This window comes from Dicentrarchus labrax, unplaced genomic scaffold, assembly GCF_905237075.1.
Source record: "Dicentrarchus labrax unplaced genomic scaffold, dlabrax2021, whole genome shotgun sequence".
Taxonomy (NCBI): domain Eukaryota; kingdom Metazoa; phylum Chordata; class Actinopteri; family Moronidae; genus Dicentrarchus; species Dicentrarchus labrax.
The window spans coordinates 7,549,462-7,570,799 of NW_026136703.1; the positions used below are offsets into that span (position 1 = coordinate 7,549,462).

At 41.3% G+C, this 21,338-nt stretch overlaps 3 protein-coding genes across 6 annotated transcripts in view; 2 read left to right on the forward strand and 1 right to left on the reverse strand.

Moving 5' to 3' along the window:
• Positions 1 to 1,676, forward strand: part of LOC127357745 (alcohol dehydrogenase 1) — a 67,174-nt gene extending 65,498 nt beyond the window's left edge. For all 4 annotated transcript variants that reach the window (XM_051390194.1, XM_051390185.1, XM_051390202.1 and 1 more), the window contains 3 exons: positions 717 to 849; positions 1,303 to 1,441; positions 1,532 to 1,676. In XM_051390194.1, coding sequence (XP_051246154.1) covers positions 717 to 849; positions 1,303 to 1,441; positions 1,532 to 1,565 — 306 coding nt within the window. In that variant the 3' untranslated portion in view covers positions 1,566 to 1,676. The remainder of the gene's footprint in view (positions 1 to 716; positions 850 to 1,302; positions 1,442 to 1,531) is intronic.
• Positions 1,677 to 2,806: 1,130 nt separating this feature from the next.
• LOC127357796 (alcohol dehydrogenase class-3 chain L) lies at positions 2,807 to 7,308 on the forward strand. Its single transcript, XM_051390258.1, has 9 exons — positions 2,807 to 2,947; positions 3,456 to 3,557; positions 4,111 to 4,252; positions 4,339 to 4,426; positions 4,538 to 4,757; positions 5,540 to 5,800; positions 5,945 to 6,080; positions 6,812 to 6,950; positions 7,206 to 7,308. The coding sequence occupies exons 1-9, from the start codon at positions 2,930 to 2,932 to the stop codon at positions 7,228 to 7,230; spliced, it is 1,131 nt and encodes a 376-aa protein (XP_051246218.1). The 5' UTR covers positions 2,807 to 2,929; the 3' UTR covers positions 7,231 to 7,308.
• A 2,059-nt stretch (positions 7,309 to 9,367) lies between these two features.
• metap1 (methionyl aminopeptidase 1) lies at positions 9,368 to 21,338 on the reverse strand. The gene is made up of 11 exons (XM_051390147.1): positions 21,178 to 21,338; positions 19,717 to 19,768; positions 19,359 to 19,468; positions 19,046 to 19,106; positions 14,845 to 14,936; positions 14,687 to 14,770; positions 13,813 to 13,951; positions 12,993 to 13,124; positions 12,171 to 12,314; positions 12,001 to 12,066; positions 9,368 to 11,358 (listed from the first exon to the last, which is right to left on the reverse strand). The coding sequence occupies exons 1-11, from the start codon at positions 21,292 to 21,294 to the stop codon at positions 11,192 to 11,194; spliced, it is 1,164 nt and encodes a 387-aa protein (XP_051246107.1). The 5' UTR covers positions 21,295 to 21,338; the 3' UTR covers positions 9,368 to 11,191.

Below are 21,338 nucleotides of genomic sequence, written 5' to 3' on the forward strand. Positions count from 1 at the left end.
TGGAAATAAAAGGGTTTTGTTTTTTGACAGTGTGTGTGGTTTAGTTTTTTAAGCACCGGAACTGTTTAAAAAATACCGAGTAGGCACCGGTATTGGATAAAACCCAACCGATACCCTACCCATGGTGCACTGAGCTCCTCTCTCTTTCTGCACTCATTCATGTCCCATTAATGCATGTTACTAACTTCACTTCTTCCCCGGAGTTCTTGTGCTTTCTCGTCTCGCAGGTTCTTATCGATCCTGGTGGAGCCTCCTGCCATGGTCCTGCTAGATTGCCATTGCCAATACTGTTGTTGCTGTGCACCCCTCTCTCTCTCTCTCTCTCTCTCTCTCTCTCTCTCTCTCTCTCTCTCTCTCTCTCTCTCTCTCTCTCTCTCTTCTCTCTTCCCCCCAGCTGGTCGAGACAGACAACCACCCACCTAGAGCCCAAGGATCTGTCCTAGGTTTCTGCCTTTTAACAGGCAGTTTTTCCTTGCCCTTGTCGCCAAGTGCTTGCTCATGGTGGTACTGTTGGGTCTCTGTAAATGTTATAAAGAGTTCTGTCTAGACCTGCTCTACTTGAAAAGTGTCCTGAGATAACTTCTGTTATGAATTGGCGCTACACAAATAAAATTGAATTCACTTATCCAGCCCACATTTCCTCAGCTAGCTCAGAGATTTGGACCGGCACCATACTGATTACAAGCCCACTGACTTTATGCTCTATCTGTGTCTAGCGCAGTGCCTTGGAGTCTTGTGTGAAAGGTTGGGGAGTCAGCGTGATTGTTGGATGGACAGACTTGCATGACATTTCTGCCCGACCGCTTCAGCTCATCGCTGGGCGCACATGGAAGGGCTCTGTGTTTGGAGGTGAGACAAATTGGACCATCAGGACTCGCTAAGTCCTGCCCTCTTTGGAACCTGGGTCAGCTTTCTCCATTCCTGTCCTTAGATATGCTATGCGCTAGGCTCGTCTAGCTATGTTGAAAAGAACCAAATTTTGAGTTAGCGTAGTAACATTAGCTGACAGATTTAACTAGCTAGTTAATGATTAATTAGATTAGCTATTTTGTTAGCATTAACAAACTTAACATGTGACTATATGTCGCTTTAATCTTTTAACCATCTTCAAAAGTCTTTTCAACATAGACCAGGCTAGCACATATCTATGTACAGAAAAGGAGAAAATTGACCAAGTTCAACTGTTACTGGAGCGTAGAGCAAAAAGAGGCAGGACTTAGGAAAGTTCGATTCTCTAGCAAGTTGTATTCTGGGTAAGACTATGCCCTTATTTTGTGATTTTCTGTGCATTTTGTGGATAAGGCTTTAAGGGTAGGGATGGCGTGCCTCAGATGGTCAAAGCCTACATGGACAAGAAGGTGAAGCTGGATGAGTTCATCACTCACAACATGACATTGGACCAGGTCAATGACGCCATTGAACTGATGAAGCACGGCAAATGGTAGGTTTACTCTCCACCATTCATAACTCAACAACAACAGATAAATGAATAGGTGCAGATCTGCTCACTTCTCTGTTCTATGTTCCACAGCATCCGGACGGTCCTGAAAGTTTCTTCACAATAAGACCACTGTGATGCTGTCACTGACCCCAAACTAATTCAGTAATTTACCACTGTTATACACAATCTATTCATAAATAAAACAAATAATATGCCACACATAATAAAGAGATCTATATATGATGCATATATATATATATATATATATATATATATATCTATATATATATATATATATATATATAGTGCCTGACCTTGAATAATCAACACTATTTAATAAAATTACTAACAGATTGTTAGAATCAGCTGCAGTGTTGACCTAAGCCAAAGCTAAACATGTCACAGTGTTTGAGTATAATAAATGTTTTAAACAGATGGGCTCGGTGGTTTCATTGTTTGTGTTTTGGTTTTATTGTGCACAGCATTTACATGTCTACAGCATTGTCTGCCATGTGTCAGTGCTCTATTAAACCATGTTTAAAGTATCAGTCAAATAGTTTTAGCTCAGATTTACACACACCAGCCCAATTATATCAATGTTTGCTTAACTTGGCGGACAGTGTTGTAATTATTCTGCTCGGATGGGCTCCAGGATTTGTCCCCAAGCAGTGCTTCTGGGTGTTTCTTGAAGAATTTCTAATAAAGGATAGGATATTGCTCACTAAATGAAATGATATCAAACCATAATAACAGCTGATGTGAGATTTTATGGTGGAGAAACTACAGTTTATGATTGCTCTGTTTTTTTTATCATTATCATGATCTTGGGGGGGGGAACAACAGCTGATTCAGCAGGATCCTCACACACCAGAGTTACTGTGGTTACCTGGTTCAATTTTCTACTAGGCTAGGTAAAGTATAACAATTTTACGTGTCCTATCTTGCATTCTAACTTGTTTGGCAAAAGTAGCGACCTCACATTTGTAATGATTCTGTACACTGACTGTGTTTATTTAAATTTAATCATGAATTCAACCTGGGCTAAACATTGGGGGGGGATTAATTCTGAATTAAATAAACCAAAAATATTGTAAGTGTAATGGCTCATTGTAAATGTTTTAAATAAAATATTTATTTTTGTAGGGGGTTAAAGGAATTATTTTGTCTATTTAAATTATCATCTAATTAAAAATCCTAACCTATGTTTTTTTTTAATCCTAAATCCTTTACTAAAGATCTTAAACCAGAGGGTACACTCTTAAATTGAGATTTAATAGAAACAAACTGTATACACAGTACATCTTCTATAATACCTTTCTGGGTTTTGGAGGGAGGAAGGAAATGGGCATTGTAGGAAGTAGAAAGATCAACAGAACAGTGTTTGGACACAGCCCACACAGGCACGGCCCTTCTTTGTGATTGGTCTGAACTTTGACAAGCACTGGGAGCTCTTTCCTAACCTTGTGAGCAAGGGTCTGGTTGTGAAACATGGCAACTGCAGGCAAGGTAAGTGAACTTGTGCAAATGCTGGAATGAATTTGAGCCAATCTAAACCCAAAAATGCTGCGAGGATTGCCAGGACTCCGCTCGGTTCAGTGTTTATAGAGCAGAGGGAATGTTTACAGAAGGAAGGGTATCATGGGTGCAGTTTAACCTATCTTGGTATTTATTGGAATATTAGTTGCAATTTAACAACTGCAAAAGAAAAAACAGTCCCTATGTTTCCCAACATGTAACAGATACAAAAAGAAGTCACTGGAGAGTTCTGCTAGCTGAGACTTCCTGTTGTTGCAACATGTCTGCACAATGGGGAAAAAAGGTCAAAGTTTATTTTGAGGACAGTTTTTTATGAGTCTGTTATATTCAACAGTTGATGGTGAATTGACTGTGGTCTTGTTTTCTATCATCTACAGTAAAACAAGCATGTTTTTCCTCCATCCTTTCAAATCAAGGCTGCTTCCACTGTAGCACTGAATGGGTTAATGCTGAAGATGCCTTGGGTGTTGTGTTGTAGGTGATCCGGTGCAAAGCTGCAGTAGCATGGGAGGCTGGGAAACCTCTGGCCATGGAGGAGGTGGAGGTGGCGCCTCCTAAAGGTGGGGAGGTCCGCCTCAAGGTAATGAATCAGGGCAACTGCCACAAGATAAAGATGTTGCTGCAAACTCTTCATTCACTATGTGCTTACTTAATAGTTGAAATGCAATCACTTGAAGACAATGCTGCAGCTACAGCAAAAAAACCCAACTCATTCTGATAATGTAATGACGTCTCAGTATACAGTATCTACACCATAATGACCAGCTTCTCCTTGAGGCTTATCTATAGTCAGTTTTTCCTCATCTAATGTATGTATAGTCCAACACTACAGTGTACTTTGCACCTTTTGTTATTTCTATGGTGTAAAAGAGTTTGCTTTATTATTACTTTACCTTGAGCAAGAACGCTCTATTTGTTCTTTTAATACAATGTTTACACTAATCGTATAGCCTCTAGTTAAAATGAATTATCCCCAATCAGCAATTAGAGGATTTTGATAATTAACCATAACTTTTCATCATCCACGAGCTGACTGATATCCCCACATTACAGCAGATATTCATCTTCAGATAAGGAGCAGGAGTAGTTTTAAATGTATTGGGCATGGATCAGATCGCAGTCTTTTATTTCAGATTGTGGCCACGGGGATCTGTCACACTGACTCCTACACGCTAAGTGGCTCCGACCCTGAGGGGGTTTTCCCTGTCGTGTTGGGCCACGAGGGAGCCGGCATCGTAGAGAGCGTCGGCGAGGGAGTCACCAAGTTTCAGCCAGGTTCTCCCTCTCTTATCTCCTCTCCTCTCTTCTTTGAATTGCTGCATCTTATATAAATGCTCAAACATAACTATTTGTGTTTTTAGGGGACACAGTCATACCCTTGTATATCCCACAGTGTGGAGAGTGCAAGTTCTGTAAGAATCCCAAAACCAACTTGTGTCAAAAGATCAGGTAAATGTCCTGGGTCAGAGCACTGTGCAACAGTGCAGATCACCTAACATGAAAACCTTGCCTTGTGCAGCTGATCTGTTGTCAGATCTGTGCTTGTATCTTTCTCCCCAGGCTCACTCAGGGCAGAGGGTTGATGCCAGATGGGACATCCCGTTTCTCATGCAAAGGCAAGAGCCTCTTCCACTTCATGGGCTGTAGCACATTCTCCGAGTACACCGTGGTGGCTGAGATCTCCCTTGCTAAAGTGAACCACAGGGCCCCCCTCGACAAGGTGTGTCTGCTGGGCTGTGGCATCTCCACTGGTTATGGAGCTGCTCTGAACACAGCCAAGGTGAGTCAGCCTCCTGCCCTGACGTCAGTGCGCTGTGATCTATGACTATGATCAGTCATCCCAGCCAGTCACTAATTGTCATTCTCTTCCATTATCTGAGCGGTGGACATGAAGAGAACAAATCACCCACCCACAGTTTAGCCCCGGGCATGTAGGCCTGTATATATGTAGAGAGCAGAGGAGGAATCAGTAAGTCCCAATCAGCCGCAGGTTTTTCTCTTGTTAGGCAGACTTCATGGGGCCGAGTGCATGCACAGTTTCCTTTACATCTATGACTGTAAGCTTTTTGACTGTAAGCTACAACATTTTGAACATTCATGGTCCTCAGCAGATCACGGTCATCATAATTTGACCAATACTTTGTTTTATGGCCAAAACTAGTGACAGTCCCATCAGCCTCAACTGCCCTTTATATTAGGTGCTTATTTAAAAACGTTAGCATGCTGCATACATTTTAGCTGCTAAACATCAGCATGTTACATCACCATTGCATATTATAATGCTGACATTAGCATTCAGCTCAAAGCATCCACTGTGATGATTTATAATATGGATTTAATATGGCCTTTAATTGGTTCTGAGCCAGCATGAAAACTCTAGTACTATATTTACGCCAGTGAAAAACCTAAAGACGCAAGCACATGCGTAAGTATTGACTCCTTTTGTAATCCTTTTATAGAACTGAACTGTAATCTATTCAATTTATATCAAACATGGCTGTGTCATTAATCTCTGTAGAAATGTGCTGCTCTTTGTTGCCTCTCGTGTCCCTCACCCTGCAGGTGGAGGCCGGCTCAACATGTGCAGTGTTTGGCCTGGGAGCGCTGGGCCTCGCAGCTATCATGGGCTGTAAAGCAGCGGGGGCAGCCAGGATTATTGGAGTCGATCTCAACCCTGACAAGTTTAAAACTGCCCGAGAGTTCGGTGCCACAGAAGTAGTGAACCCAAAGGACCACAGCAAGCCCATCCAAGAAGTTCTAGTAGAGATGACGGATGGTGGCGTGGACTACTCCTTTGAGTGTGTGGGCAACGTGGCAATCATGGTGAGTTGGGAAATGATAATGCCATATTACTGACCCATAGCTCTCACAACAAAACTGAGCAATATCCAAACGCATAGGGTGAGGCTGTGGTGGTGGTCAAGTGCACCTTTCAGATACTGTCCTGATACTGTCTCTTGGTGGCAGAGGGCAGCTCTGGAGGCCTGCCATAAAGGATGGGGCACCAGCGTAATCATCGGGGTGGCAGCAGCGGGAAAAGAGATCTCCACCCGGCCCTTCCAGCTGGTGACTGGACGCACCTGGAAAGGCACTGCTTTTGGAGGTAACAGGCTAGTTGTTGTGAGAATGATCTGTTTTGAGATGCTGACGTGAGGAGGTTCCTAATTGAAAATAGTCTGACAGGTGATGCTTATTAAATATGATCTATTGCATTGTGGGTTGTTCCTGCCGTGGATACTACCTTTTTTGTTACACTTTGAGGCTTTTTGCATTATTTTCACTGAGAATTTAGACACTAAATAAAATGGCGGAGGTGCAATATATAGTAAATGGGGGGGGGACACTGTTTTTAGCCATGCTAGCAGTAGCTAACTTACAATGTCGCTCAGTCGGCCCAGCCCTTTGGTCCAGATATTCAAAACACATAACATGTTAAAATGTTGTGCAACCACTTGATGAAATACACACCACTACTTCCCTCTACTTCAGTTGTTTTAAACCTTTTTGGTGTCAAGGACCCCTAAATTGTTACACATCAGGCTGCAGACCTGTATTCGATAAGATGTAGTCTAAGGGATCCTGATCAGATTTAGGTATTCCAACTGTTTATACTGTCTAAATAACAATGAAGAATATGAAACCTATGAACAGAATACTCTTTCTTATACATTCTCTCATTGGGCTAACGTGTAGTCAATGAAACAGTAGTGACATTAAAATATTCCCCATTTTTCTTGGGACCCCTTGAAACTCCCTTAAGGACCTCTGAGGGTCCCCGGACCCCAGGTTGAAAGCCACTGCTTTGCTTAATGTGTTCATTTACACTTTCCCCAGGATACAAGAGTGTTGACAGTGTTCCCAAACTGGTGGAGGAGTACATGAACAAGAAGCTCAAAGTGGATGAATTTGTGACTCACACTCTGCCCTTTGAGAAGATCACTGACGGCTTTGATCTCATGCATGCTGGGAAATGGTAAGCCTCGACTTAACATACATATAAGTTGTTTGTTATGTTAATGTGTGCATTAGTCTAGTGTCCCTCTGGGTTTCGTCTGTTAGAGACGTTATGCGTCACTGCCGCCCTCTGTTGAGGACAAAACTCAGATGTGATGAGGCAAGATTTTCTAATAGTTTGCAGCATGAGTGGCCTCTCTTCAGATATGAGAACCAGTTCAATCAGGAATATATAATCTTGGGTCCATAATCTCATCCCATTTTCATCTTTCAGCATCCGCGTCGTCTTGCAATTCTAGATGCAGTGGAGCACGGGAAAACCATGATCTCACTCCATGTTAACTGTGCTCAGTTTAATAAAATAACTTTCAAATCCCTGTTCGTGTTTTATTTGAACAATGCACAGTCAGACACGTCTTTGATCAGTGCCCCCCCGAAGGAACACACAGAGAGAAGACTCAGTGAAAGAAAAACAGCAGAACCAAAACAAGATTATTCAGAAATATTCTTTGATCTAGATGGAAAGAATAATAAGGTGGTACAACCACAAACAACCACATGGCATCAGTATCGTAAGGTTGGTAATTGATAGGGATTTTTCACTCGTTCCGTTCAATAATAGCATGGACATCAAGGCCCAGTAGCCTGCGTACGCTCTTGCAAGATATCCTTTGATTATTCTTCCTGTAGGATACCAACACATGGTTTTTAATCTGACTGTTAATAACTTTTCACTGTGAATAAAGAAGTCTGGCCAAGCTTGGGCGATCCTCAGACTGAACTTACTGAATTACTGCGACGCCCTGTGCTCAGCTCTGCTAAACGTAGTCAGGCAAAACACGTCAGCAGCCATGTTTCATCAACATCTCAGTTCATCCTCCTCATATACTCGGATTTCTGGGGGATGGGATTCTTATACAAGGACACTGAGGACAGGTAATATTGAAGTGGATGGATCAAAGGACTGTGGGCCTTCGAGCTTGAGGAGAAAGAACTGGTAAAACTCGGAGTAAATGTCAGCGTTTTACAATTGCATCACAGTGTTGTATATGTTTATCACAGAATCCCAATCATTATGGTATTTTTAAATTTTAATTCTATCAAATGAAGCTGTCAAACAGGAACTACTTCTCATCAAAACTGTACGTCGTGGTCATTCCCTCCTAATTCTTGCAGCCATGAGAGGAAATGTGCAATTTATGCTGAAGTGAGTGCTTGAGATGATGACCCCCTGATGAATGGCTTTTGAAAATATTTTGTTTACTGAATATGCTGCACTAATGTAAATATAGATAAGAGTCTGACTTTGACGTAATTAGTAAATTCTGCATTTATATGAGGCAAAAAAGGGGTTCTTACTTCACTGAATTAATTTAATGTTCGGTAATTTCCAGCACATAACCCTGTGTAAAATGGCAACTGTCGTTTTTACGCTTTGATTTGTGATTGAAAGAACAGGATAGAGCCAGACTGGCTGTTTCCACCGTTTTCCATCTGTAGCTTCAGATTTACCGTGCTCCCATAAGAGTCTTCTCCAACTAGAAAGCAAATAAGTGCATTTCCCAAAGGTTTAACCATTCCTTTAATCATCTAAACAACAGTAAGGTAAAGTAATACCGTAATGCTGGAAGGCGCTTAACATTGAACCATTTTACAGTCAGACACTTAGTACATTGCAACATTTTGATAGAAATCAAAAGGAAAAGAATGCATTTATTTGTCCTTATTTCCAGTCTGATCTGTATGTTTAGTAACAGGCAAGGAAACGTGTGCTAATATGAGGCGTCTGTGTTGTATCTGCATGTGATGATTTAGTGTTTTGCACTTTGTAAGGACACCACTTTGAGTTTAAGGTTAAGAATTAAGCAAGTAACTGAAACTGGTAATTATTACATATGTGCTTTTTCTATTATAGCAGGTCAAAATGGCTGCCATATAATCAAATTTATATCATCGTTAATGGATGTGCTATGGCGGTCCCCATTTATAACATCCTAGCAGTTTATTGAGTAATTCATTTCTGCTGAATCACCGCGGTTTGCACTGAAACTGAAGCAGCATTTTGCATCAAAACAACTACCACCAACTTCGTTCCATGGCGCCATGAATGATCCTGTATTAGTAACTGCAGACTAAATTGGTGTAGTTTTTCCTGAAATCATGTTTATGAACCTAAAGTCATTTTTATAGAAGCACAGACAACCTTCACTAACATTAGGAAGTTTACCAATACAGTCAAACTTGAAGTAAACTAATGTGTCAAAATCAAATCTCAAACGCAGTTTAGACAATCATTGCACTCCACTGAGTTACAAGAGGCATTAAGGCTAACAGGTACCCAGATAGTCATTTCCAGTAATAAAAGGCTGGAGAATTAAACCACTTTTGGGATTTAGATCTCCAATCTATTCAAGGACAAACTCACCCACACAGAGCTACATAAGAGTCATTTATTACTCCATTAGAAGAAATACAAAGATGGCAGAGAAACTGTGATCACATTAGTCCTCTGAAAATGTAGAAATAATGAATGCTGCTCACACCAGGAAAATCCCCACATCAAGGTAAATGGTGACTGTCGAGATAAGGGGGGGAAACATCAGTTAACGTGCCTTGAGATATTCTGCAAGTTTTAATTCCTAGATTCACACATTAAGGCTCAATTTGCTACACCAGGGCTATTGGAAACATGATGAGACACTGTAAAGAGTATTCCTCGGAGCAGGATTTACAAGTTCAGAACGACTTTGTGCTCAATGTCGTTGTTCTCATTCTGGATGTCTATGTAGATGCTCTGCGGTTGCGTCACAATTCTCCTAGCAACCGGGGCTGACGTCCTCTACTGGAAAACCGACTGTGCACTAATAATAGCCACATTCAGGATATAACAATTGCGTTAGAGTACTTCTACTGGACACGTCAACAGGTACATACCACAGAGATAAGTGATAAAGTGATTGTTTCTTTTCCTTTCCAAACCCTTACAGATGCTGGGAAATATGTTAATTTTGCCTTCCTTCTGAGAGTTAGATGAAAAGATTAATATAACTAACATCTGTCCATTAAATACAAAGCTACAGCCAGGAGGCTGTACGCTTAGCCTAGCTTAGAATAGAGTAAGACTGGAACTGCGGAAACGGCACCTGACTGTCTGAAGGCAACAAAATCCACCAACCAGAACCTCTAAAGCGCACTAATTAAGACCGTATATCTCATTTGTTTAATCCATAGTTTGTAAAAATGACAAATTGAGGCCACGCTCACGCAACCTCCCGTAAATACAACAAACAGTCGATTTTGCACGTAATTTCATTGCACAAATTTAACAAACATGATACATCGTAGTTACTGAGCCCTCGGAATGCTGGTGCTAACCATGACAGAGCCAGGCTAGCTGTTTCTCCCTGCCTACAGTCCCTATGCTAAGCTAAGCTAAGCTAAACGTCTTCTAGTTACATGCTTAAAGTACGTACATGATAGTGCTATTAATCTTCTCATCTATCTTGTGTTTTCACTAAAACAGCTCCTTTAAATATGTGCTGTTAAACTCTGCTTCATTAGAGCTGAAAATATCCAATATGGCCGCCAGAAGATGGTTTTCGTTGGCTGAAATCTTTTAGTTTTTTTTGGCCTTGTGTTATTTTCCATATCCTAAATAAGTTTTGAGTTGCTAGTTGTTGAGTTTGTGAGACTTTTTGACCAGGTTTCCCGGTACTGCTGATTCTTTTCAGTCCATCTCTGGGAAATTCTTAGGAAGTCTGATTGAGTTAGCATTGGCTAAGAGAAATGAAGCGAAGCATGGGTTAGAGTTGGATTTGCCCTGAGCTCCACACACCACAGACAACAAGTAGCCAGCCAGTAAAAACTCTGACATGACCCAGAGGTCAAAACCGGCCTGATGTCATGCCTGACCACGAAGCAAAACCAAAACCTAATAAATACTTTCTTTCCTCTTTCCTTCAGAGGACACTGTTTTCACTAATAAAGCGATCCACGTTTGATATAAGACACATTCAAGTACTTCCATTTAATTCGAGGAACCAATATTTAATTCAAAGAACAATGAGAGCCACAGTTAAACTGAGCTCTAGGAGTGGTGCCTCTTGTTTCAGATGTGTGTGCGCGCAAGTGTATACGTGTGTGTGTGTGTGTGTGTGTGTGTGTGTGTGTGTGTGTGTGTGTGTGTGTGTGTGTGTGAGACCCAGAGGTGCTGGGTGTCTCTGTCTGGAGAGTCCAGTCCTTGGTGCGTTCAGGTCCAGCCTACACTTGGCTCAGGAAATGAGCGCGACCGTTGTCCTCGGGGCGGCGGGTGAGGATCTCGCAGCCGGTCTCCGTCACCAGCAGGGTGTGTTCGAACTGAGCCGAGCGCTTCCCGTCTCTGGTCACTGCCGTCCAGCCGTCGGGCCACGTCTCGTCTTGCCAGCCACCTGAGACGCCACGCACAAACGCACGCACACACACGGCATCAATTAAACAGCGTTGTAGAAACAAAACACGTCAGGCCTGGCACTGGATACAGGTGAGGTATAAAGTGCTTGTTAAGATTTTAATGAACTGTTTTAAAGCATGACTGGGTCTGCTGTATTACACATTGTTTAACCCCTTGTGAGCCAGTTAACAGCTTCAAATCCTCAATCTCTGTCTAGCTTTGACTGTAAAAGTTTCTGGCTATCAATACATCCGAGGAAGCCATTGTACAAACTTGCTTTATGACTTAGACGGACATATTTTTGTTATCCTTAGAAATCTACGCTATCTTAAAATTTGGTCAGATGAAGTGAAGAATATAGTGTTCCTTTATAGCTTGAGATATTATAGCAATATTATATATTATAGATTTTTCTCAGCTTAAAAAAAGAAGTTATCATTTTGGAGAGATATGGTTTTCACAGCCCAGCAAAGTGTTATTCTTGTTTGGTGTCTCTTAACTGTGATACTTGTTTTATTATATATTTGCTGGAGCCTAATTAGGGCAATTATGTTTTATTTATACCAATTCAAATTATTATTATTGCTATAATTACCCCTATTGTTGTTCATGTTACTCACACAAAAGCAGTTACACTCACCTTCACATATCATGGGCTCAATGGTGAACACATGGCCAGGCTTCATAACTCCAACTGCTTTGTTTTCTGGGAAATTAATGAACATAGAAATCATCCTGTTGTAGGAGAACATGTCAGAACTTTTTCAGAGATTCAAAGCATGTACAGGTGGCAGGTATGTGACTACTCACTGGCATAATGTGGCACATTGGGAGCAGTGTGGAAGAGTCTGTGGATGCCGTGACCACAGTAGCTCCGCACTACAGAGAAGCCGTTGGCCTGAGCGTGCTTCTGGATGATGTTCCCCAGTTCTCTATAGCGAACCCCAGGCTTCACTGTAAAGTTAAAAAAAGAAAGCCAGGACGTAAGTGTGAGGGTAATAGGCTGTTTTTCAATTTGAATTTTCTTTTAAATCTGACGCTGATGTAGTGCAGACGAGGCAACAAAACCAACGTTTCTGATGAGGAGCCCTTCAATTTCACCTCACTTCAAAGTAGCTGCTCTGCAGATTTCAATCATATCACACAGTCTTCCTCAGCAGATGGGAGTTGTTCGGTTGTCATGGAAATGGAAATGTTTCTTTTTTTTCTTTATTCTGATAACTTTCATCATTTTTTCATCCAGTTTAGATTTAACATTGAGATTGAAAATTCTATCTTGTGCCTGGGAAACAGGTCAGAAACTGAATGATGAACATTGGATCTCGAACTTGCTCTCAAATGTCAGAGCTCTCTGGTGGACAAACTATGTAATGGTGACGCTGTTGCTAAATGAATTCAAACTTTGTGTGTACTTTAATTTCTTCTTAATTATGGGCTGACACATGCTGATACCAATATCTGATATTCCCCCTACCCCAACAGCCATGTAATGCAAGTATATACAAAGAGCAGTGCAGGTGGGGTTGGTTAATCCAATCAACTTTTAAGACCTGTCAAAATCATATTTAAAAGACATTTAAGGCTTACATTTCAGATTATTAAAATGAAAGAGAATCAAGTTGGAATTCCTACCAGAGTCGATGGCTTGCATAAGGCATTCATATGTGGTCTCAACCAGTTTCTTTGCTTCTTCATCCATTTCTCCAACATAGAAGGTTTCATTGAGGTCCCCATGGAAACCGTTGTGGTAGACAGTGATGTCCACTGTATAAGAGTAAGACGATGAATATGTCAGAACCATTGTGCTACGTGGCAAACAATTCCATTATGTTAAACACAAAGAAAACACACTTATGAATAATGAAACATAATGGCGTGCATTGGCTGAACTAATTTTCATAAAACATCAGCCTATTTACAAGGCCAAACAAAATGTCCCCTTTTTTTAAATTGCTGATGAAATTGGAATTGCTAGTGGGCAAAGTGGGACTTTTCCCACTTAAGAAGAAATATAGAGAGCAGAGAATGGGACTAGCAAGTCCCCACTGGTAAAGGTTAATGAAACAATTTGTCTTGTCGGACCACGCAGCGAGAGATGAGTTGCTGGCAAGTACTCCATCAGACGCTCTGAGGGGAGTGGCGGATGGAAGACATCGCCTTAGCAGAAATATTCATAAAAAGAGGCTAAAACTGGCCCAACTCCCGCTGACAAATTTTCAGGATGCTGGTACAATCATTTGTCACGGAGGAAGAAGCCCCCAGCCCCCAATTCTCTTTAATAAAACATTCCCCATACGTACAAACACTGCTTAACTATTCCTAGAACTTGGTTTGACATTGAGAATGGATTTCTAACAAAGATATGAAACTTTAAAGCAGTGGCAGATATTAGACAAACAACTGGTGCTAGGGTCCCAAAATGACAAAATTATGATGGGTGCAATGAGCATACCGTTGAGTATATCCCCTTCTTGTAGTAGTCTTCTGTCTGGGATGCCATGGCAGATGACTTCATTGACAGATGTGCAGCAGGATTTGGGGAAGTTGTAGTAGTTGAGTGGGGAGGGGTAGCAGTTCCTCGCTGTACAAGCCTGAATAGACAAAGTGTATTGGTTATAGAGATTGCAAGAAATGAGTAAAATATGAGTGACCCCCTTTCCCCTCATGTAGCTGTCTTACAGCTTAATGCAGCTGGTAAGTTCTGTATCGGTACACAGTTTTTTCGGCATCGCAATCCTCCACAATCCTGTGTGCATTGAACGTATTAGATAAGACCAACATGACAGCGTGTCCGCCTTCAATATTGTACAATATTTAACTAAAGCTGACTTGATGTTTCACAGCAGGGAGCTTCATCTACATGAAGATACTCACTGCTCCATTATTTATTAGCAGCGTCTGTTCGGCAACAATTATTTAACAGGTTTAAACAAGACTAAGAGTCTACAGCCACACCAGCTTTGAACTAAATGCTAAAGTAAGCATGGTTACATTCTCACAATGACAAACATGCTGATGTTGGCCCAGGAAAACCAGGGCATATTGTTGGATCATATTTATGGCATATTATAAGCAGGGATATTTATATATATATATATATATATATATATATATATATTTTTAGGGAGGAGAAAAGGCTGGCATTTGTCTGAGACAGCTCTTTCAACAACATATTGTGTGTTTCTGTGAAGGCTGCTTTGGGTAGAACCCAACATCCCAGCCTTTATAACTTTTGTGTGTGTGTGTGTGTGTGTGTGTGTGTGTGTGTGTGTGTGTGTGTGTGTGTGTGTGTGTGTGTGTGTGTGTGTGTGTGTGTGTGTGTGTACCAGATGCACAGCGTGGTCTATTTCTTCTGTTGTAACGCCCGGTTTCACCATCATGGCTGCGATGTCCAGGACTTCTCGTGCCAGCTGCAAATAACACACATGTCAAAACCACAATGCATTAAACGGGATAACAACTCAAATGACGTCAGTTGTGTTACCTTGCACACCACTCTCATGCCTTCGATGTCCTCAGGAGACAGGATCTTGATCTGTGACGTCCCCTTCAGAAACTGCTCAGACTCAGATATCCCTGAGTGAAGGAAACAAAGACAGATGGCCGCCATCATTCACACGTCACATCTTGTGACTGACTCCAATAGGACCTCACAAAGCAGCTGTCGTAGAGTTTATCAATTTTTAGACGCAGCATCAACATCGACCGTCACAGCTGGATACACATACCCCTAATAGATTTTGGTTAACATCACAAGTGACAGTTGACAATAAGCCATCTGGCATAGTCACCCTTACTATTAACTTTTTACCTTCTGTGGTGTCTGACTCCTGGCAGCTTCAACAGAGTACACAATTGACTCAAGTCCAGACCAAGAGTACAAGTGAGGAGAGATTAAGTTTTCAACAATTTTTTGCAAAGAACAAAACCTAACCTCTAATGCCGTGTTTCCACTGCATGGTACGGCTTGGCTCCAATCCACCTGCTCTTTTTTGTTTTACATTTTTGACCACAGATTGGTTGAGAGAATCCGCACCATGATCAACTGACGAAGTAAAGACTGCTTTGGTTGCCAATAAAAGGATCTCAAAAGGAAAGCATGTCCTCCATTGTTCATGTGTGTCGCGCTGAAGACGATGTCACGGTCAGTTTCACCTGGCATCAATATGATGATTGTCTGAAGAATCCCGCCTACACTGAGGGGTTGCCAGCTGCAGTGGCGGACAAAATCAAGAACAGTACCTGGTACCAAAGGCGTGAAGCGAGCTGTACCATGCAGTGGAAACGCAGCATAACATTTTCATTGTTTAATTTGAACATCAAGATTAAGTAACATGATGACTTATCATTTGTTAGTTAACCTCCGTTTCTATCATTATACTTTAAATACATATATTATATTAAATAGAAAGATTTCAAACAAAAGTAAAAGCGGCTTGCAACGCTATGGTACTATGGGTAACTAGCTGCTCTTGCAGAGAATAAGCTACAGCATCAGCACCTGAGCAGAGGCAGACTCTAATGATACTCACACTGTCGACTCAGAGGAGCAGAGCAGGACTGTTAGAGTTACGTGTCAGTGCAGTCAGCTTGGCAATGAATTAAGACTACAAGCAATTGGACTACAGATTAAAAGAGATCAGATCATTATTCTTGGACTGAAAAGCATATTAGGACAACATTTCAGTACATGTTGGTCAAAGCACTGGAGTCATCAACAATTCACTGATTTATAATTTATTAACTCAACAAGATGATTGCTGGATGAACATGGACAGTTGCCTAGCAACACCGACTTTAGACAGGTTTGTCTACGAGTCAAATACAGCCCTCCTTTTGACCTGAAGAGCCTACAGTGTGAGTGCAACAATCAATTGGACTTACTTACGCTTTGATACAGCTGCTCAGGAAAGAAGCAAAGTATGAGAAAATCAGTGTGCACATTATTATGTCTTCACAATGGTAAGGTCAACTGTCTCACACATTTATTAATGGCAATAACTAACATTTTATGTTACAAAACTGATTTGAGTTCAGCTCAATAACAGCCCTGTGTTAAAAAACACATTAGACAGTAACAATTGTGCCTCAGTCCCTGAGAAGGCATCACAGGAGAATGAAAGGAGACTGTAACCATGACTACCTGAGTATGGATCTATGCAGTCAGATGACAAGGATGCAGAGGTTGCCATGGTTGCACAATGAATGGCTTGCCCAGAGAAATAGACGTAAATAAGCCAGGTTACAATTGTAGGTGACTAATAATTAACACCAAAGAAGCACACTGGTTTATGAAAACAGTGTGACAGCAGCCCTGTCAGCGGGTTTACTTTTCCCTGCAATAAATCTAAAGCCAATGGTGGCAAGAGATTATAGTGAGAGATTACTGGGCTGTTAAACAGAGCAAAATCCATTCCAGTTAAAGGTTTACAATATCGGCTTTAAAAGAAATTAGGAGAAAAGGTACATGCTTAAAATAAATGATTTAATGATTATTTAGTGTCCAAATAGCAAAAGAGGAACAGAATGCAACTACAATGTACATGCTTCAAATCAATCAATTTCACTCCAGTGAAAAGATTCTAGTTCTACCAACCCTACTGAGAATGCACACATCATTATGCAGCTACAGCTTTGAGCAACTTCCACCAACCACATAATGAACTCATTGCAGACAGCTGTTTGGGAGTGACAGCACCACGTTATGTCATGTTTGTGGTTTGTTTTTTTAAAAGGAAAACTATGATAAATCAACTGTACCGTGGCATCATTTTGTTCACTAAGCACTAAATGAAGAACAAACTAGTGACAAAGAAGTGTTTAAGAACTTAGCAGGGAGCAGTATTCACTGTGCTGGTGTTCTTCTCTTCAGCGTTGCCTACAGGGGTGCACACTATCCTGTTTGTGTAGAGTTCTTTAGCCAACAGCACAAGACATATCAGCTTATCTGTGTATTCATGCAAAAAGTTATATAAAACACATGCATGGATGACCACTTTGTCCAGACTATTGTAACACACTGAGACAGGCCTTCAACAGCTTGCAACTCAGAATGTGCACTCACGTGGCACAAATCTATGCCATCAATGGCTAACTGCTGAAGTACTGGAATTTGCCAAAAAATGTGTCTGAGAATCTCAGAGGTGCATCTCTAATTGTTCACTCTTCAGAAAGTTGACTAGTTCTCATTCAGGATTTGTCTTCCACCAATATAGTGATGACCCTATTATACTGGATAAGCACCTGCATTTATATGAGGAAATGGTGGGGGTGAAAAAACTGACCCACATAAGAATCACGATTTGTATCTTCTATGATTCTATATAGAGTCACGAATGCCAAAAATGTTAATACATTTTGGACTAACTTTAGTTAATTATGTTATGTTGATGGATCAGAAAGGTGGAACTGAACTGCGAGGGCACAGTGCAGCACCCGGCGTGTAAGACAAAGGTGTATTTTGTGAAGACTTTGTACCCCTAACCTACAGACCAACCTAACCGGAGTTCCAGTACCAAAGTTGCAGCAGAGTCTGTTCCAGTGGTCTCTGCTGCTGGAAACATAATGTTAACAACAACACCACAGCAGGGCACTCTGCTTTTTTCCCTCTTTTACTAAAGAACACACACACCATTTCTTTTTACATAAAACATTTAACTGGACTTTTTTGTCATTATTTTCATACAGGAAGAACACTGTGCTATGCTTCCAAGTTAATGTGGTTCATTTAACTATGAATAACTTAAATAATCTCACATCTTTCTCTTTATTTTCTGTTAGCCAGACAATGCCCCTCATCAAGACCAGTTAGCTTGACTGCCAGTAACGTCTGCAGCTCAATCAAAGGGCAAAAGACAGGAGCTAATGGTTTGACACATAGTGCGCTGGAGTGAGAGCCAAAATACAGAACCCCCATTTCTTTTCACTGTAGAGTTCCCACCGGTTGGTAATTAGGGTGATAAAGTGAGTTTGCTCTGGTAGATTTTTTTCTCTCAGTTTTCACCACTCTGGAGCTGTGAACAGTGAGCAATGTGCTCACTGGATGATAAGTATGCTTTCTTTTTATCCATCATTATGCCACACAACAGAGTTCTTACTTAATAACAACACAGAGTGTGAAGCACCGCCAACAGCCATTATTACATCCCACAGTGTGAAAGTATTGAACAGAACAAGTAAAATACTGATGATTTTAACTATTATTAGAGGCTTCCTGTTAGTGGTGCTAAATTTGCAGTTTGTCCTGAGGGTAATTAAAATCAAAGGCACTGATCTTCACCAGAGCATCAGTCTGCTCGGTAAATTCTATGGTAATCAGAGCAGTACATTTTGATATGTTGTCTGTAAATAGACTTTTAGGCCAGAGATGGCAATAGAGGCAAGATTGAGGGGAAACTAAAATCATTAACAATCGTCATCTGGGAATGGGAACCAGGAATAACCATGACAGATTTCATGACAATCCGCACTTGCTGTGTGTCGGGACAGAGACAAACAGATGGATGGACAGACTATCTGACATCCAAACACACCATAAGCACTGCCATGTGAATGTCACTGGGCAAATTTGCCGGGAGAATAACGTAGTATTTGATGACTGGAACTACTTTTTATACTTAGAACCTCTTATTTAACAAAAGACTAACTGTCTCTGGTATATTTCCTTAAGAAAGTAGCATGGTTACCTCTGGGATGATCTGAATAGTCAGGTCTTTGGATGTCACCAGGCACAGGCCTCATGGGAGTCTACACCAGGGTCCAAAGGAGGAAACAGAATAGAAGAAAGCAACATTTAACATTTTATGTTAAAGTATAAGAAAAACGGTGACAAAAATGTGCAAACCAGTTTATCACCATCAAATGCAACCAAATGGAGACAAAAGGGGTGGCATTTATTGTGTATTTCGTCACTTGGGTCATTCTATCCATTTTTTCATTTAATGAATTATACATGGCAAAATATGTGAAATTACTATTTTCTTAACAGCAAGAACTTACCAGTGGGTAGTGAGGGCGTAGTTTTCCTGTGTAGCGGTAGCCCGGCCATGGGTCTGTGTTGATGTCCTTCTCCACACAGTTCTTAGATTCATTCTGGTTCTTGTCCTCCTCTGAAACAAACAAAACACAGCACAAGGTCTCTGAAGCATCTGGGACCAATGTGTTAGTTTGCAGTCAAGGGCTAACACCTGTTGTCGACTTTAGTAACAAGCTCTAATTGGACACCGTGTAAGTTCAGTGGTTGGTTTCCTTCAGCACTAGCATCCAAAATAATGTCACTAATTTATATGCTGTGAATTGGCCTGTAACAGAACTTAACGTTAGTACAGAAGAACCGGCAGTGATCAGGAATACTTACTTGCTTTTTTGTGCAGCAACTTGTGAGACACCCAGCTCCCCTTGAAACATTCCTGGAAATGAAAACACAGAAAGAAACTCTAAATGGGGACATAGAATGACAGATCTATGGATTTTTATGACTGATACTTGTGCTCAAAATTACAGTTAGCTAATGTCTTACAATCACATGCATGGTCACTGACTTTGGACTGACGCACAACTCATTCAAAGCCAACTTCTACAAAAACGATACTACTTGTTTGCACACTGTGACAGATATTGCACCACAGAAAGTGCCCTAGAGGTAGACACTTTCAAATATGTCAGCATTTATTGCCAATGTCAGTGCCATTTACGCCTTAACTGGACGGTTAAGAGCAGAGAGAGACACACACACAGGGAATATAGAAAGCCGGATCAGGTTGCACAGCCGAAACTGCAATCACAGCAAAGACCTCTAGGGTTAAATGCCATAGCACCACAAGATCATTGAAACTGCCACCCCACCTGACTATTTATAAAGCTTTGGATTCAAAGAACATTGCATTAGATGTACTCAAAACAGAGACCTTCTGCAGAGAGAGTTGAGAGAGTAATTGCAGTAGTTTAATGTTTAATGCTTTAAGGCCAGTGTCTGCTGCAAGACAGAGCAGCATCCACAGACTTTATCAATACAATATCAACTCTCACAAGTGACTCACACAACATCTTACAAGCCCTTTAGGCACTTAAGTGAAAACACACCTACAGTGACAATGGCATCTGTCAGTACTAAAAGTTGTCACACTGTTCAAAAGGGTCCTGCTCAGCCAAACTTTTATTAAATGGGGATTAACTTCTATTAAACCCTTAAATGCATAAGTGACATTCAGCTGCCAAGTACGAAGCATTGTGGATCAGAAGTGAGTCTTTAAACTGACAGATTTGTGACTGGGGTTTTGGTGTCGCTGGAAAGAAAAGTACCAGGATCAAACATCGTGGCACCAACTGATCTGTCACGATACATTACCGTTACCTCACTTTACACCTCAATTATCATTACTAGCAGGAAATTACATTACTGGAATACCTGGTTCCTAAACAGTGTACATTATTTCACTCACAGTTTTACTCTGTCAGCACAAGCACTTCACACTGGAGGCTTTTCACTTTGACCAGGGACGTTGTATCACTCACTTTAGCTAACCAGTCAACAGTTAGCTAGCTGAACGTTTTCCCACTCGGCCTACTGTTAACTTACACAGACAGCATCAGTTACAAACACTGACTGCATTATTCACACTCAGATAACTGTAACGTTATAACATTGCACAGCTAGAAGCCATTCGCTAACGTAAAGAGAATTGGTTATTAGCGGGTTACCAGGCACCTACACATGTCTACCTAGCTTGACAATTAGCAGCCTCGTGATAAGACACAGGGCCTTGGTGTGGGGCTACAGCCAACGTTTGAACCGGACAAGCTGAGAAAGCATCAGTACCTGTGAACAGAAATAGGAGCCTTGAATACCAAGCTTGATACATGTGGGACACTGGAGTTTGGCGTCCTTGCTGCAGCCCTCTGTCTCACACTCCCTTCTAGCTTCGGTGCTCGCCATGCCTTCGTCTGCAGGAGGGGTGGAGTCGCGGAGAAGCAGCAGCC

Coding starts and splice junctions, on each gene's coding strand:
- LOC127357796 (XM_051390258.1), top strand. Junction 3,558..4,110: donor GTGGGGAGGTCCGCCTCAAG/GTAATGAATCAG, acceptor CTTTTATTTCAG/ATTGTGGCCACGGGGATCTG. Junction 4,758..5,539: donor CTGCTCTGAACACAGCCAAG/GTGAGTCAGCCT, acceptor CTCACCCTGCAG/GTGGAGGCCGGCTCAACATG.
- metap1 (XM_051390147.1), bottom strand. CDS start 21,294: ATGGCGAGCACCGAAGCTAGAAGGGAGTGTGAGACAGAGGGCTGCAGC. Junction 19,769..21,177: donor GCTCCTATTTCTGTTCACAG/GTACTGATGCTT, acceptor TTTCATTTCCAG/GAATGTTTCAAGGGGAGCTG. Junction 11,359..12,000: donor TGAGCCCATGATATGTGAAG/GTGAGTGTAACT, acceptor GTGGCGTCTCAG/GTGGCTGGCAAGACGAGACG.